At 37.7% G+C, this 13,227-nt stretch overlaps 1 protein-coding gene across 7 annotated transcripts in view; it reads right to left on the reverse strand.

Moving 5' to 3' along the window:
* limch1a (LIM and calponin homology domains 1a) overlaps window positions 1–13,227 on the reverse strand; it is a 52,719-nt gene that overhangs the window by 3,088 nt on the left and 36,404 nt on the right. For 5 of the 7 annotated variants that reach the window (XM_079851283.1, XM_079851285.1, XM_079851284.1 and 2 more), the window contains 13 exons: window positions 12,516–12,984; window positions 11,524–11,827; window positions 10,801–10,919; window positions 10,155–10,242; window positions 7,177–7,202; window positions 6,723–6,836; window positions 5,441–5,533; window positions 5,160–5,365; window positions 4,735–4,829; window positions 3,916–4,024; window positions 3,594–3,680; window positions 840–948; window positions 657–759 (listed from right to left, as the gene is read on the reverse strand). In XM_079851283.1, the coding sequence (XP_079707409.1) occupies window positions 657–759; window positions 840–948; window positions 3,594–3,680; window positions 3,916–4,024; window positions 4,735–4,829; window positions 5,160–5,365; window positions 5,441–5,533; window positions 6,723–6,836; window positions 7,177–7,202; window positions 10,155–10,242; window positions 10,801–10,919; window positions 11,524–11,827; window positions 12,516–12,984 (1,922 nt within the window). The remainder of the gene's footprint in view (window positions 1–656; window positions 760–839; window positions 949–3,593; window positions 3,681–3,915; window positions 4,025–4,734; window positions 4,830–5,159; window positions 5,366–5,440; window positions 5,534–6,722; window positions 6,837–7,176; window positions 7,203–10,154; window positions 10,243–10,800; window positions 10,920–11,523; window positions 11,828–12,515; window positions 12,985–13,227) is intronic. The other 2 variants (XM_079851282.1, XM_079851281.1) reach the window with 2 other exon arrangements.

The raw sequence follows: 13,227 nt of genomic DNA on the forward strand, positions 1-13,227 counted from the left end.
AAGGAGAGCATGTCAATGAAGAGATTGATATGAAATATGGGATATGTGATGTATAAAAAAAATCACAATATTTGTATTGTGCATAATTTCCAGTCAAACTGCCAAATTATGTAAAAAGTGTGAAAATATTATAATTAGATATATTAGATAAATTACAAATGCACAGTGCTGGTCATTTGCCCCCTTGGTAAATATGATCAAAGATGGCTGTAAAAAATAAATCTGCATTGTTTATCCTTTTGATATTTTATATATATATATAAAAAAGCAAAAATCTAACCTTTTATTGAAGTAAAAGAATTGAAAGTGGGGGGGAAATCACATTATGAAATAAATGCTTTTCTCCAAAACACATTGGGAATGGAGGAATGGTCTTTGATCTCTTGTCAGGTGTTCTCCAAGCTCATCAGGCATTTTAGGATAAGACTGTAATAAAGTATTTAATAAAAGGGGGCAGATAATTGTTCCCAATGTGTTTTGGAGAAAAACATATTGACAAATATATTGAGATTATTTTCTAAAATTATTAAAATTGATTAAAAGCTAATGTTATTTAGAACATGTTTTTGATCACACATTATCTTACAAAATCAGAAAAACTACAATCACAATATCCTGCACATTTAGGATCATACACTTAAAACACATTGACTCACCCCTTGATTTTATGTAGCATTCTTGACAATTAAGAAGTCCGTTTCGAATTCGGACGTCAGTCCCAGCACTTGTGTCGCCAAGTAACCCTTTACACACGCCACACTAGAACACATCAGATATTCATATGAGAAGACGTAGAGGTTACTCACGTATACACAGACACTAACACAAACGAGAATTACCTTAAAACACTGAATATGGAAGTACAGCCCCAAGGTTTCAATGATCATAGCTGCTCCTTTACCCAACGGATGTGCACAGCTGGAGCAAAGTTTCTTTCCACTTACTGACCTGCAGAGGGCGCCACACAAAGCCATATGTTATTGGGTGGGTCTCAATCAGCTCCCTAGCGTCCCTAGGGTGTGAGAGGCTGTGAGAGGCTGCGTCTAAAATCGCATACTCTTTTGAGTAGGTACTTATTTTGAATAAGTAATTACTTCACGACCGCAGGACATATTACATTCGCCATGTTATCATTATCACGTGACTTTCCAGCACCAATTGCGTCACTTCTCCGCCATTCATAAATCCTCTCCCGTGGCCTCATGGGATATTAAAGTGTCCATCGTATGCTCACTTCAGTATCTCGCCGGAAGAAGTAGGTCACCCGGGTACTTTTTGCCTACTTTATATGAGTACTGTGAATTTGGACATTGTGACAATGTTTTTCATCTACTATATAGTAGGGAAGTATGCGATTTGGGATGCAGCCATTGTGAGCATCAATGCTCCCTGGTTTTTGCAGTGCATTGTGGGACTTTTTAGGTGCACTGGAAGGATTTTGCGATTGAGACAGTCTCCCTGATCAGTGGCCTGAATACTGAGCTGTTTTACCCATTGTAAAACTTTAACACTGACTTCTTGAAATAACAACTGTTACAATATCGGTAACACTTTACAATAAGGTTTCATTTGTTAACATTAATTACCATAAACTAACAATGAAAAACACTTCTAAATCATGTATTAATCTTAGTTTCAACATTAATTTCAACATTTACTATTACATTATTCAAAACAAAAGTATATGTTAGTATTATTCAATGGACACAAGCTAACATGAACTAACAATGAACAGTTGTATTTATATTAACTAACATTAACATACTGCAACAAATGTATTGCTCATTGTTAGTTAATGTTAGTTAATGCATTAACTAATGTTAACTAACACGGGACCTTATTGTAAAGTGTTAAGGTACGTTCACGCCACGCCCTAATTACCGTAATTACGAGATTTCAACTTGTAAAGAGTGTTCACTTCCTTGTAATTATAACTTGTAACCTGCACATTTTCTGAGAGCTTCTACTTGTACCACGTGACTGCTGCAGTTTCATTTAGGCATTGATCCTTTTAATTAAATCAGCTCAGAGTAGAACGTTGCGTGTTGTCATCTCGAAATTACGGTAATTACAACATGCCGTGAATGCAGCTTTACCATAATATCTGTGTAACTATAAATAGAATAAATATGTTTATGCACAGTGGGAACCAAAAGTCTTAAAATACCATTATTGTCTATTTTAATAAAATTGTTTTCAATAAAAATTCATTTGTTTTTAATTTACATTTTTTTTCAAATCCTGAAACTTTATTTCCAGGATTAAATGATTTTAAGAAACAACAACGAAATGGTACCACACTTTTGGACCCCCAATACATATACAGACCCTTTCCAAAAAATTAGAATATCATGGAAAAGTTTATTTATTTCCATAATTCCATTCAAAACGTTAAACTTCCATAGATTATAGATTCAGGGCCCACAACTTAAACGATTTCAAGTATTTAGTTGTTTATTTGTACATAATTTGGGCTTCCAGCTCATAAAACCCACGAAAACAGGATTTCAAAAAATTTGAATATTACATGAAATCACACAGTAATTACACAGTGATACCATGGTCATTGAACCAGGTTTTGGTTATTTTGGCAGTGTGGGCAGGTGCAAATCCTGCTGGAAAATGAAGGAAGCATGAAGTGCTCTGAAAATGTCCTGGTAGACGGCTGCGTTGAGTGGACAGCACAGTGGACCAACACCAGCCGATGACATGGCTCCCCAAACCAACACAGACTGTGGAAACTTCACACTGGACTTCAAGAATCTTGGATTGTGTGCCTCTCCATTCTTCCTCCAGACTCTGGGACCTTGGTTTCCAAATGAGATGCAAAATTTGCTCTCATCAGAAAAGAGGACTTTGGTCCACTGTGCTTTATTAAATCCAGAGTCAACGCAGCCGTCTACCAGGACATTTTCAGAGCACTTCATGCTTCCTTCATTCTCCAGCAGGATTTGCACCTGCCCACACTGCCAAAATAACCAAAACCTGGTTCAATGACCATGGTATCACTGTGTAATTACTGTGTGATTTCATGTAATATTCAAATTTTTTGAAATCCTGTTTTCGTGGGTTTTATGAGCTGGAAGCCCAAATTATGTACAAATAAACAACTAAATACTTGAAATCGTTTAAGTTGTGGACCCTGAATCTATAATCTATGGAAGTTTAACGTTTTGAATGGAATTATGGAAATAAATAAACTTTTCCATGATATTCTAATTTTTTGGAAAGGGTCTGTGTATGTATATATATACATATATATATATAGTTTAAAGTGGTAACAAAAGCAAAATGCGATGCAAATATGCAATTTAAATGAATGGGATTGTGTGCACATAAGCACTTGGCATGATTATGTAACTCCTGAAATGAAAGCATTTGTTATGCCTTATACGTATGGTGACCATTCACCAAATTGAAACCAATACTTTTGCATTTTAAGAAGATGCATTAAATCTTATAGGCCAGTTCAACAGCATGATCCAGTCACTGTTTCTGGATGAAGTGCACAAATGCATTTGAAGCCTATTACTGAAACGCTCCACACACACACGCATATGCGATCGAGTATGTGTTGGAGGGAAGGCTCGTACCTGCTGGGTGATGGAGGTGGCGTGTCTTGTGATGGTGTGGGTGATTTTGATGGGTGTGTCCCTAAAACATTTTCACACGACCCAGTCCTGCCATCAGCCATACACACACACACACACACACACGCGCATAGAGACAAAGAACTGTGAAAGCAAGTCATATGCAGAAATGTGTCATGTGCCAGAAAAAAAAAAAAAAAAAAAACTCATACTGATCTGATCGTTTAAACATCCTTCACTCATAGCAAAGCCAAGCAGCATTTTGGCACTCGTGTGTAAGCAAGCCAGCATGCATCCCCAAACATACACACACACACACACACACCTCCTCATCCCTGTGGTCTGGCTCTGGGGTGGACTCTGTTTACGATCAAGTGAGGCAGTTTTCTTCAAATCCTCTTGCCTGCCTTTAGACTTACAGCTCCAAGAGCCATCTGTAATAACACAGAAAAAAGTGTGTCCGCTAATTTGCTGGTTTAATATGCATTGTGATTTATATATATTGTGGCAGACGAGTAATGCATTAAAAAAAGATGTTCTTGCATTAAGTCTGGGCTATTTTTATTTTTATTTTATCAAGATTTCTGAAATGTTGATATAAGATGTTTGGCTATTTCTAAAAACCTTTTATCAAAAGTAGTATGGTGTAACCAACATGCAGGAAAAAATTGTGACAAGAAATCAATAGACGATCCCTTTTAGATATTATGATATTTTTGTAAAACTACTTTATAGTACACTTGATATTCATGACTCAAAAAAGTATACTTTATAAAACATATATAATAATATAACATATGTAGTGTTACAATAATAATAATTTATTACAATAATAATAATAATAATCATTTATAATAAAACAACAATAATCATTTTTTTATTGCAATTATTTTAAATAATATATTTGTTAAAAATGGCCCGAGGGCAAGCTTTCTTGCTCTGCCTTCCCACATTATGCGCTGCGCAGGTGTGGCAATATTATTATTAATAAGAAGGGGGGAATCTCCTCAAACACCACCAATGAGCTGCATCCACATTTTTAGTGTGTTTTTTGTAGAAACATTTTTTTTTCTTCAAAAATGAATAAAACCAACAAACAAAAGATTTGACCCAGACTGACCCAAGGCTAGTGTGTGTATCTTACCTTGTATAAACTGCAGTTGTGGTGTAGCTGTTTGGCTCTCCTGAGGTTCAATCCTCTGACCATTCTGCTGAGCTGGTGCGATTACTTGATCAGGGCTAGAGAGGTTAAATTGAACATTGAAAAACCATTTGACATTATCAACATTTGAATTTGTTTTTTTTTTGTTACACCTTTTCCAATGACAGGTTGTCAGAGTACATCAAAGCCAGCTCAATATGGCACAATGACTCTGAATTAAATTACGCTGAATTTTAGATTTTTTTTTTTTGTGTGTGAGCAGGTTGCCGTAGTCACAGTCAATCACATTATCACTTGCTCAGTGGAAACGCAAGCCATTCTGAGAGAGGTTCGCAGATCGCCTGGCTGAATACCAGCATCAGCACCGTTTCGGTGGAAAAGGTATATGGATTTTGCATACATTTCACCTGTGTGTCAGACTGTTACTCTGGTTCGTCTGTGCCTGTTTCTCCAGCATTTCCTGTTTCTTCTCCCAGTCAGCCAAGGAGAGGACAATAGTGTCCTGTGGGACTGAGGGCTGGGTGAGGGACGGAGCCTCGGTCACGATACTGGACGATAAAACTGAGGTGCGAGGTGTCAGTGGGGTCACAGTTTCCTCCAGTATCCGCCTCTCCTATTGTAGATTAAGAACTAATTAGTCGTCATTAAGAACTAATTAGTTGTCATGTAAAACAATTTGAAGACACACCTCTTCATTGTGTCTCCTCTCCTCCTCTTCCACCTCTCTCTGCGCTCTCTCCCACTCCTCCTTCAGCTTCTCCTGCTCTCTCTGATATTTCTCCTACAGAGAAAGAAAAGAGGGATTAAAGAAATATTTCACACCAAAAGATTAATTTGTGCAACTTTCCTTTTTCCATGGAACACAAAAGAAGATATTTTGAAGAATGAGCTGGTCGCTCTTTTCCTTGCAATAACAGTGAATAACAATATTTATATATTTGTTCAGGTCTAATGGAGGAACTCTGTAACTCTTTATTTTACAGTATTCCTGTTACACATCTTACATGTACTAGTAGTAACAGTAAATTAGGCATAGTTACAAGCAACTAACCCTAATTATATAGTAAGCAAGGACTCAAAAGGACTGTAAAATATTATTACTATTACTACTATTTAGTTTGTGTTTTGGTTCTGTTTTCCCTGTTCCTGTTTGCCCTGTCATTGTAAGTTGACCTAGTTTTCTAGTGAGTGCCAGTTTATTCCCTTAGTTACTGATTACGTTGACCATTCCCTCATTTACCTGTGTATTTACCTCAGTTTCCTTTGTTCAGTTTTCTGTTCTCTGTTGCGTTATGTTGAGTTGTTCTGTTTACATGTTTCTTGAGTTCTATGTTAAAAAAATCTTTACTGCTTCCTATAGATCTTGCTTTCAACTTTATTTGCAACCCATTGGTGAAATCATTACATATTATGTTAATATATATATTAAAATGTATTTTATTCCTGTGATGGCAAAGCTGAATTCATTACTCCATTATTCAGTGTCACATGATCCTTCAGAAATACTTCTAATATGTTAATTTGGTGCTCCAATTGTTCATTTTTATTTTATTATCTCAGTTGAATGTCCTGCTTAATATTTGTGTGGAAACTGATACTTTTTTTTCAGGATTCTTTGATGAATAGAAAGTTCAAAAGTTATTATTTTTTGTAATAATGTAAAAGTCTTTCGTGTCACTTTTTATATGAAACCACAATAAACACACAAGTGATTTCTTCAAAATTTGTTCCTCAAATTTTCCTTTTTCTTCCAACTTTGTCCTTTTATATTCCACAGAAGTAAAGAAGTCATACAAGTTTGGGTCTGGTTATAGAGGAAGTCAACAAACGGTGCGATAAATTGGAGAGAAGGTGAAGGGTAGAGAGGACAGATAGGAAAATCTCATGCTGACCAGAATACTGACACCTACACCAATACCAGTTTTGTGGTGCGCACTTCTCTCAGACAAACCCCAAGCTGACTATTGTACCTGCAGCAGGCGTTCCTGCTCCTGTTGCCATCTCTCCTGCCGTCTACGCTCTTCATTAGGATCCCACGTCCAGTGATCAACCCTTTTTGCAAGATTCAGCATTGGGGTTTCAATCTGATTCACGCACACACACATACAGAAGAAGAAAGGAAGAAAAGGAAAGGAATGTAAGAAGACAGGGTGCACCTACACTGTAACAACAGCTATAAGCATGAGCACTTGAAAGTTGGTCTGAGACGCTGAAACACCAGTGAGAAGCAATGCAACGGCAAAAGACATAAAACACAATCTGCTCCCTCAAGCCATCTTGAGTACTCTAGCAGCCAAAATCAGTAAAATGCACATCAAATGAGTGACTACCAAGGGAAAAAAGAATGAAAAGAGTTGCAAGAAGAGGAAATAAGAAGAGATTCTGGAAGAATGGGTGTGAGTTTGGCACGACTGAAGTACTTACACATTCAGTTGAGTAGTCAATTCCCTCTGTGGAGGAAAGGAGAGGGAAACAGAGGCTTTAGAAACTCATCATATACTCAATATCGTCTTACGCTAATGAAAGCGATAGCACCACAGGAGTTTAAACTGGCGCACAGATACACAGAGCATAAAACACTAAAATGACACAAACAAAAAGAGATAGACGGAAAGTGTTGAGGCATAATGGCTCTGTTAACACCCGATACTCACATCCATCTCATGATCCTCTTTCAAAACAGATCCCTGTTTACACTTATTACGTTATTATTATTTACATGCACCAATACGGTTCTCCGATTTTGTGGCTACTTCAATGCAGTGTGGTCGAGTGTATTTGACCACTTTTGATCACAGATTGTGATTGTATCACCTGAGATGGATATGAATACTAGGTATACATGGGGCCAAAACAAGAAGGGTGTATTCTCTGAGAGTTGTTAAAATACAGACATGAAAACAACAGTAAAAGCAATATAAAACAGAATATCCTCATTTCTACATAATTCATTTTTGAGCACGACTGCGTAATGATCAGATTAAATAAATCTATTCTATGCCCATGGAGCGCTGACATATGTCCATGCTACAGATGCCTGATGAGGACAAAGTGACGCACAAATCTATGTTTAGAAGGAAAGGTCTTTAGTTGAGGAGAGAGTGGGGACAGATGGGAGAGTGGGTAAACTCAATCACCTCAGTTTACACCTCAATAAGAAACGGCAAGACTGTTGTCATGTGACTATACCAGTAAATATACACTCACCTAAAGGATTATTAGGAACACCATACTAATACTGTGTTTGACCCCCTTTCGCCTTCAGAACTGCCTTAATTCTACGTGGCATTGATTCAACAAGGTGCTGAAAGCATTCTTTAGAAATGTTGGCCCATATTGATAGGATAGCATCTTGCAGTTGATGGAGATTTGTGGGATGCACATCCAGGGCACGAAGCTCCCGTTCCACCACATCCCAAAGATGCTCTATTGGGTTGAGATCTGGTGACTGTGGGGGCCATTTTAGTACAGTGAACTCATTGTCATGTTCAAGAAACCAATTTGAAATGATTCGAGCTTTGTGACATGGTGCATTATCCTGCTGGAAGTAGCCATCAGAGGATGGGTACATGGTGGTCATAAAGGGATGGACATGGTCAGAAACAATGCTCAGGTAGGCCATGGCATTTAAACGATGCCCAATTGGCACTAAGGGGCCTAAAGTGTGCCAAGAAAACATCCCCCACACCATTACACCACCACCACCAGCCTGCACAGTGGTAACAAGGCATGATGGATCCATGTTCTAATTCTGTTTACGCCAAATTCTGACTCTACTATCTGAATGTCTCAACAGAAATCGAGACTCATCAGACCAGGCAACATTTTTCCAGTCTTCAACTGTCCAATTTTGGTGAGTTCGTGCAAATTGTAGCCTCTTTTTCCTATTTGTAGTGGAGATGAGTGGTACCCGGTGGGGTCTTCTGCTGTTGTAGTCCATCCGCCTCAAGGTTGTGCGTGTTGTGGCTTCACAAATGCTTTGCTGCATACCTCGGTTGTAATGAGTGGTTATTTCAGTTAAAGTTGCTCTTCTATCAGCTTGAATCAGTCGGCCCATTCTCCTCTGACCTCTAGCATCAACAAGGCCTTTTCGCCCACAGGACTACCACATACTGGATGTTTTTCCCTTTTCACACCATTCTTTGTAAACCCTAGAAATGGTTGTGCGTGAAAATCCCAGTAACTGAGCAGATTGTGAAATACTCAGACCGGCCCGTCTGGCACCAACAACCATGCCACGCTCAAAATTGCTTAAATCACCTTTGGCAACTGCCATGTGATTGGTTGATTAGATAATTGCATTAATGAGAAATTGAACAGGTGTTCCTAATAATCCTTTAGGTGAGTGTATACTATATACTGGTAAATCAAAGTCAAAGGAAATTTTCTACATCTCTACAATGTTTTACATTCTGCAAGTGAAATACATTTTATGTCAAAGCACATTTTTTCCAGGTATAAAAATATACGTATCATACATATTGGTACATTTTCAGTGCATAACTTTTATTTGTAATATTATAATATTTCTATTTCGAATTGCCTGAAAAACCACCTCATGTGATTGTGAGCGTAAAAACTTTTTTTGCGATAAATGGGAGTTTTTGCGAAAGTTTCCATTGGCCGTATTTTCAATTCGCAATTTCAATTTGCGCAATGTGAAGGGTAATGGAAACGCGGCTTATGTCACCTTAAAATAAAGTGTAACCAAACTTCCCAGACAGCAACATATTCGGCTCACATCTGGTACGTGTTGAATCCACGTGTACAAGATGTGGGCCGGATATGGGCCGACACTATGTTGCTGTCTGGGTTACTGACCCCAAACTTTTGAACGGTAGTGTGTAATATATGTTTCACATCTGTCTCCTTTGTCCTTAACTATAGGACAAATTAAGTTAAAGTGGCACTGTTTACCCCACTTTCCTCTACATTTAAATACAGTTAAAAAAGTATTGCCTCATAGTGCCCTCAGCAGACAAGCGTTTACTCTACAATGCACCTCCACAGGAGAAGTCAAAGGAGGTTGACAAACGAGAGATGATGCAGATGGATTATCTGCTGTTCATGGAGAAGGAAGCCCTGTGCCATTAGCTCATCTATCAGTTTTACCTGTTGGAGCGAAGAACTCCCAGCGTAACCTAGAGCTACTAGAGGTATGTGAGGACTCTAACAGACCCACACGCACATCAAATGATACCAGCCAGAACAGATGGATAGTCAATGAAAGAGACAAAAAGCAAGAGAAAAAGATCGAAAAAGATAAACCAGAAAGAAAGGCAACCCAAAAGAAGATTCAGTGGAGGTAAATGGAGGACTAAAAAGTGGGAAAGTTGGAGTAAGGATTCATTTGTTCATCACATTATGAGAGATTAAGGACGTGGCAAGTTGAGTTGTATTACCTGTCAGTGAGAGTGAGTATGAAGTCTGGTCAGCCTTGCTGGTCTCGGCAGTTGAGCTCAAATCACATGAATTATGGACAGAAGCAAGCTGATGGGAATGAAAAGGAAATCATTAAAGATTCTCGCGTTTTTCACAAAGTCAATGGAAATAAAATCAGGTTTCCAATCAGTATATAGTATACAGTAGGACACACACCCTATTCATCAAGGTATGCTATGCAAAAAAAATAACCCTAACAGGGTGATCAGGACCCCATCCTGAACTTAATTTGTGTGTCTATTTTGTGAAAATGACCAGCTGACTGTACATTATCCTGCTTATTACATGGCAACTTGTAATATTAAATATTGGTTTATTTATTATTTATTTGGAATTATGTTCTTACTTGTGAAAACATAAAACTAGTGCAGCTATATTGGAAATTAAACAGTTTAGAAGTCGTGAATGCAACGACTGACCAATCAGAAGTATCAAAGTTTAAAGATGCACCCTATGAAGCACCAAACTAGAACAAGATCCGGTCTAGTCCCAAACTAATCATTTACTTTCCAGCAACTTTAGGCTTTATATTTAGGAATCAGTGGATGTGTTTCAAAAACCAATGAACTTTTATTAAAAAGTGAAAAGAGCGAAATCAAGGCCCACCTGCTCTGTGCAGGACGTGTCATTTGGTGGGATTTGGTGTGTTTGAGTGAGTTCTGTCACTATGGTTGTTGTGACAACACAGCTGAGCTTCATCATTGTGTCTGGCACTGGCTGCTTTCCTGATAAAATAGGAAACTTTAAGTTAATATAAAAATGATTCAGTATATACCTTTGCTTTAAAGGGGTCACATCATATTACTTTATATTATAACTTTATATGTGCTTGATTAGAAGTTTGCATGTAAACACACTTAGTGTGAAGTTGCTGAACACAATTAACATTGTTGATGTGAAACGTGAGCAGTCAAGCATTAATGTATTACTCTGACATCGGAAAGTTACGAAAGTTGGAACTACTTAAATAGATAGACCACCTAAATTCTGTTATTATTTACTCACCCTTTTGTCGCTCTGAACGTGTATTACTTTTTTTAATTCTGTGGAACACAATATATATAATACAATATAATATAATATTCTGTGGAATATTTTGAAGAACATTGGGAACCAAACAACATTGGATCCCACTGACTTGGACAAAAAAGAACAATTAGTCATACAGTTTACAGTGGGTGAGTAAATGATGACAGAATTTTCATTTTTTGGGTGAACTATCCCTTTAATTTCAATAAATTGTCTTTTTGGACCGGGGATGAAGTTTATTTTCGCATTATATTACCCCTAAAAAAAATGAAAACTTTGGATAATATTGTATTCTTCAACCTGCTGGTTCTGACACCGATAGTGCAGTTGAGTTGTCTTCTTTGATATTCTCTTCTTGAGAAATAAGAGAACATTCCTTTTCCATCTTTACAACTTCTTTCTCTTGTTCAGGAATGGAAGTCTGTAAGTTTTGCTGGTGGTCTGAGGCTTCAAACACAATTAGCTCCTCGTTTTGTAGACTTTGAGTGGCTGGCTTTGGAGGTGAGGGAGAGAAGTTGATAGGACGATGTATAGAATTTCTATCGTCCCTCTCTCTGCTCTCCTGCTGAGTGCTCTCACCATTCACACGTATCAGCCCATCACTCTGTATTAAAAACAAAGAACACACATTTATTCAAGCTAATTATGTACCGAAAAATGAGAGATTATTTACTCATTCTTGTATGGAACACAAAAGGAGTCCAGCAAAATGTCTAGGTTGGTTTTTTTCATACACAGGAAGCGAATGGTGACCTTGACTGGTCCCATTCACTTTCATTATATGGAAAAAAGCAACATGGACATTCTGATAGATAACTTCTGGTGTGTTTTACGCAAGAAAGAAAGTCATACAGGTTTTGAACAACAAGAGTAATGACAGAATAAATTTTCTGGATGAACTATACCGATAAAAGATTGTCTCATTAGGTTTCAAACTGGGGTCTGGGAACCACATAAAATTTGAGGGGAAGAAAGTATTTTATTTTTCAAATTATTTTTTTTTTTGTTTTATAATTCTGCTTTGGCTTCATGTGTAGTAATTATATTTTCAAAGATGATATATTAATTAAAAGCCAACTATTTAATTTATATATATATATATACCTTTTCTCATATTGTTTAAATGGCTCTATAGCTGTCTTTATATTTCAGTAAGAGTGTCTTTTGCAGGGAAATTATCATATTTCGATGTCCTTGGTATCCAAAAGTTTGTAAACCCAATGTTGTCCTACCTAGTTAATTTTTAAAGGAATTGGTTATTGAGGTTAATGTCCAGGATAAAATATCCTTGCCTTTATTGATTTGCGGAGGCCTTGGCTGAATTTTGGCTGGCTGTAGGGTTTTGGGGTGATGAGGGGAACAGGCTTTGATGGAGCAGGAGGAACTCGCGTGGGTGCTGACAGGACTTCTGGAGCGCTGATGGACTTGGCAGGTGATGGTTCAGTGGTTTTGGGCAGCGCCGGTGCCTGTTTTTGTGCAGTCGTCTGGTCTGCATGGATCACAGGGTGTGTTTGGGTAGTTTGTGCAGGCTCTGGAACCTTTGCTTCTACTAGGGCGGTGCATGTTGGCTTCTTCTCAGGCTGATGGAGAGGTGACATGTGCATCGGTGAAGCAGCAGAAGGCAGTTTGGGGAGCTGGAGTTTCTCCAATATGGCATCGCTGATGGTGAAACGGAGAGCATAACGTTGAAGCACAGCTGCTTTCTCTTCTGGAGTGGAGGCTTTACAGTATTGTTCATGTAGTTCCTGCTCCCTACGCTCTCTGAAAGAGAGAGAGAGAGAGTGAGATCAATAGAATGTCAATTACATATTAGAGTGTCTACAACAACTTACAACTTACATGTGCAAAGTTCTTAGAAATGTACTAAAAGTAAAAAGTAATAACACATTTTCCAATAACAAAATATATTTTATTTTAATATATTTTAAAATGTAAGTCATTCCTGTGATGGTAAAGCTGAATAGCATCATTACTCCAGTCTTCAATGTCACATGATCCTTCAGA

The sequence above is a fragment of the Squalius cephalus genome (genome assembly GCF_949319135.1).
Source record: "Squalius cephalus genome assembly, chromosome: 2".
NCBI lineage: Eukaryota > Metazoa > Chordata > Actinopteri > Cypriniformes > Leuciscidae > Squalius > Squalius cephalus.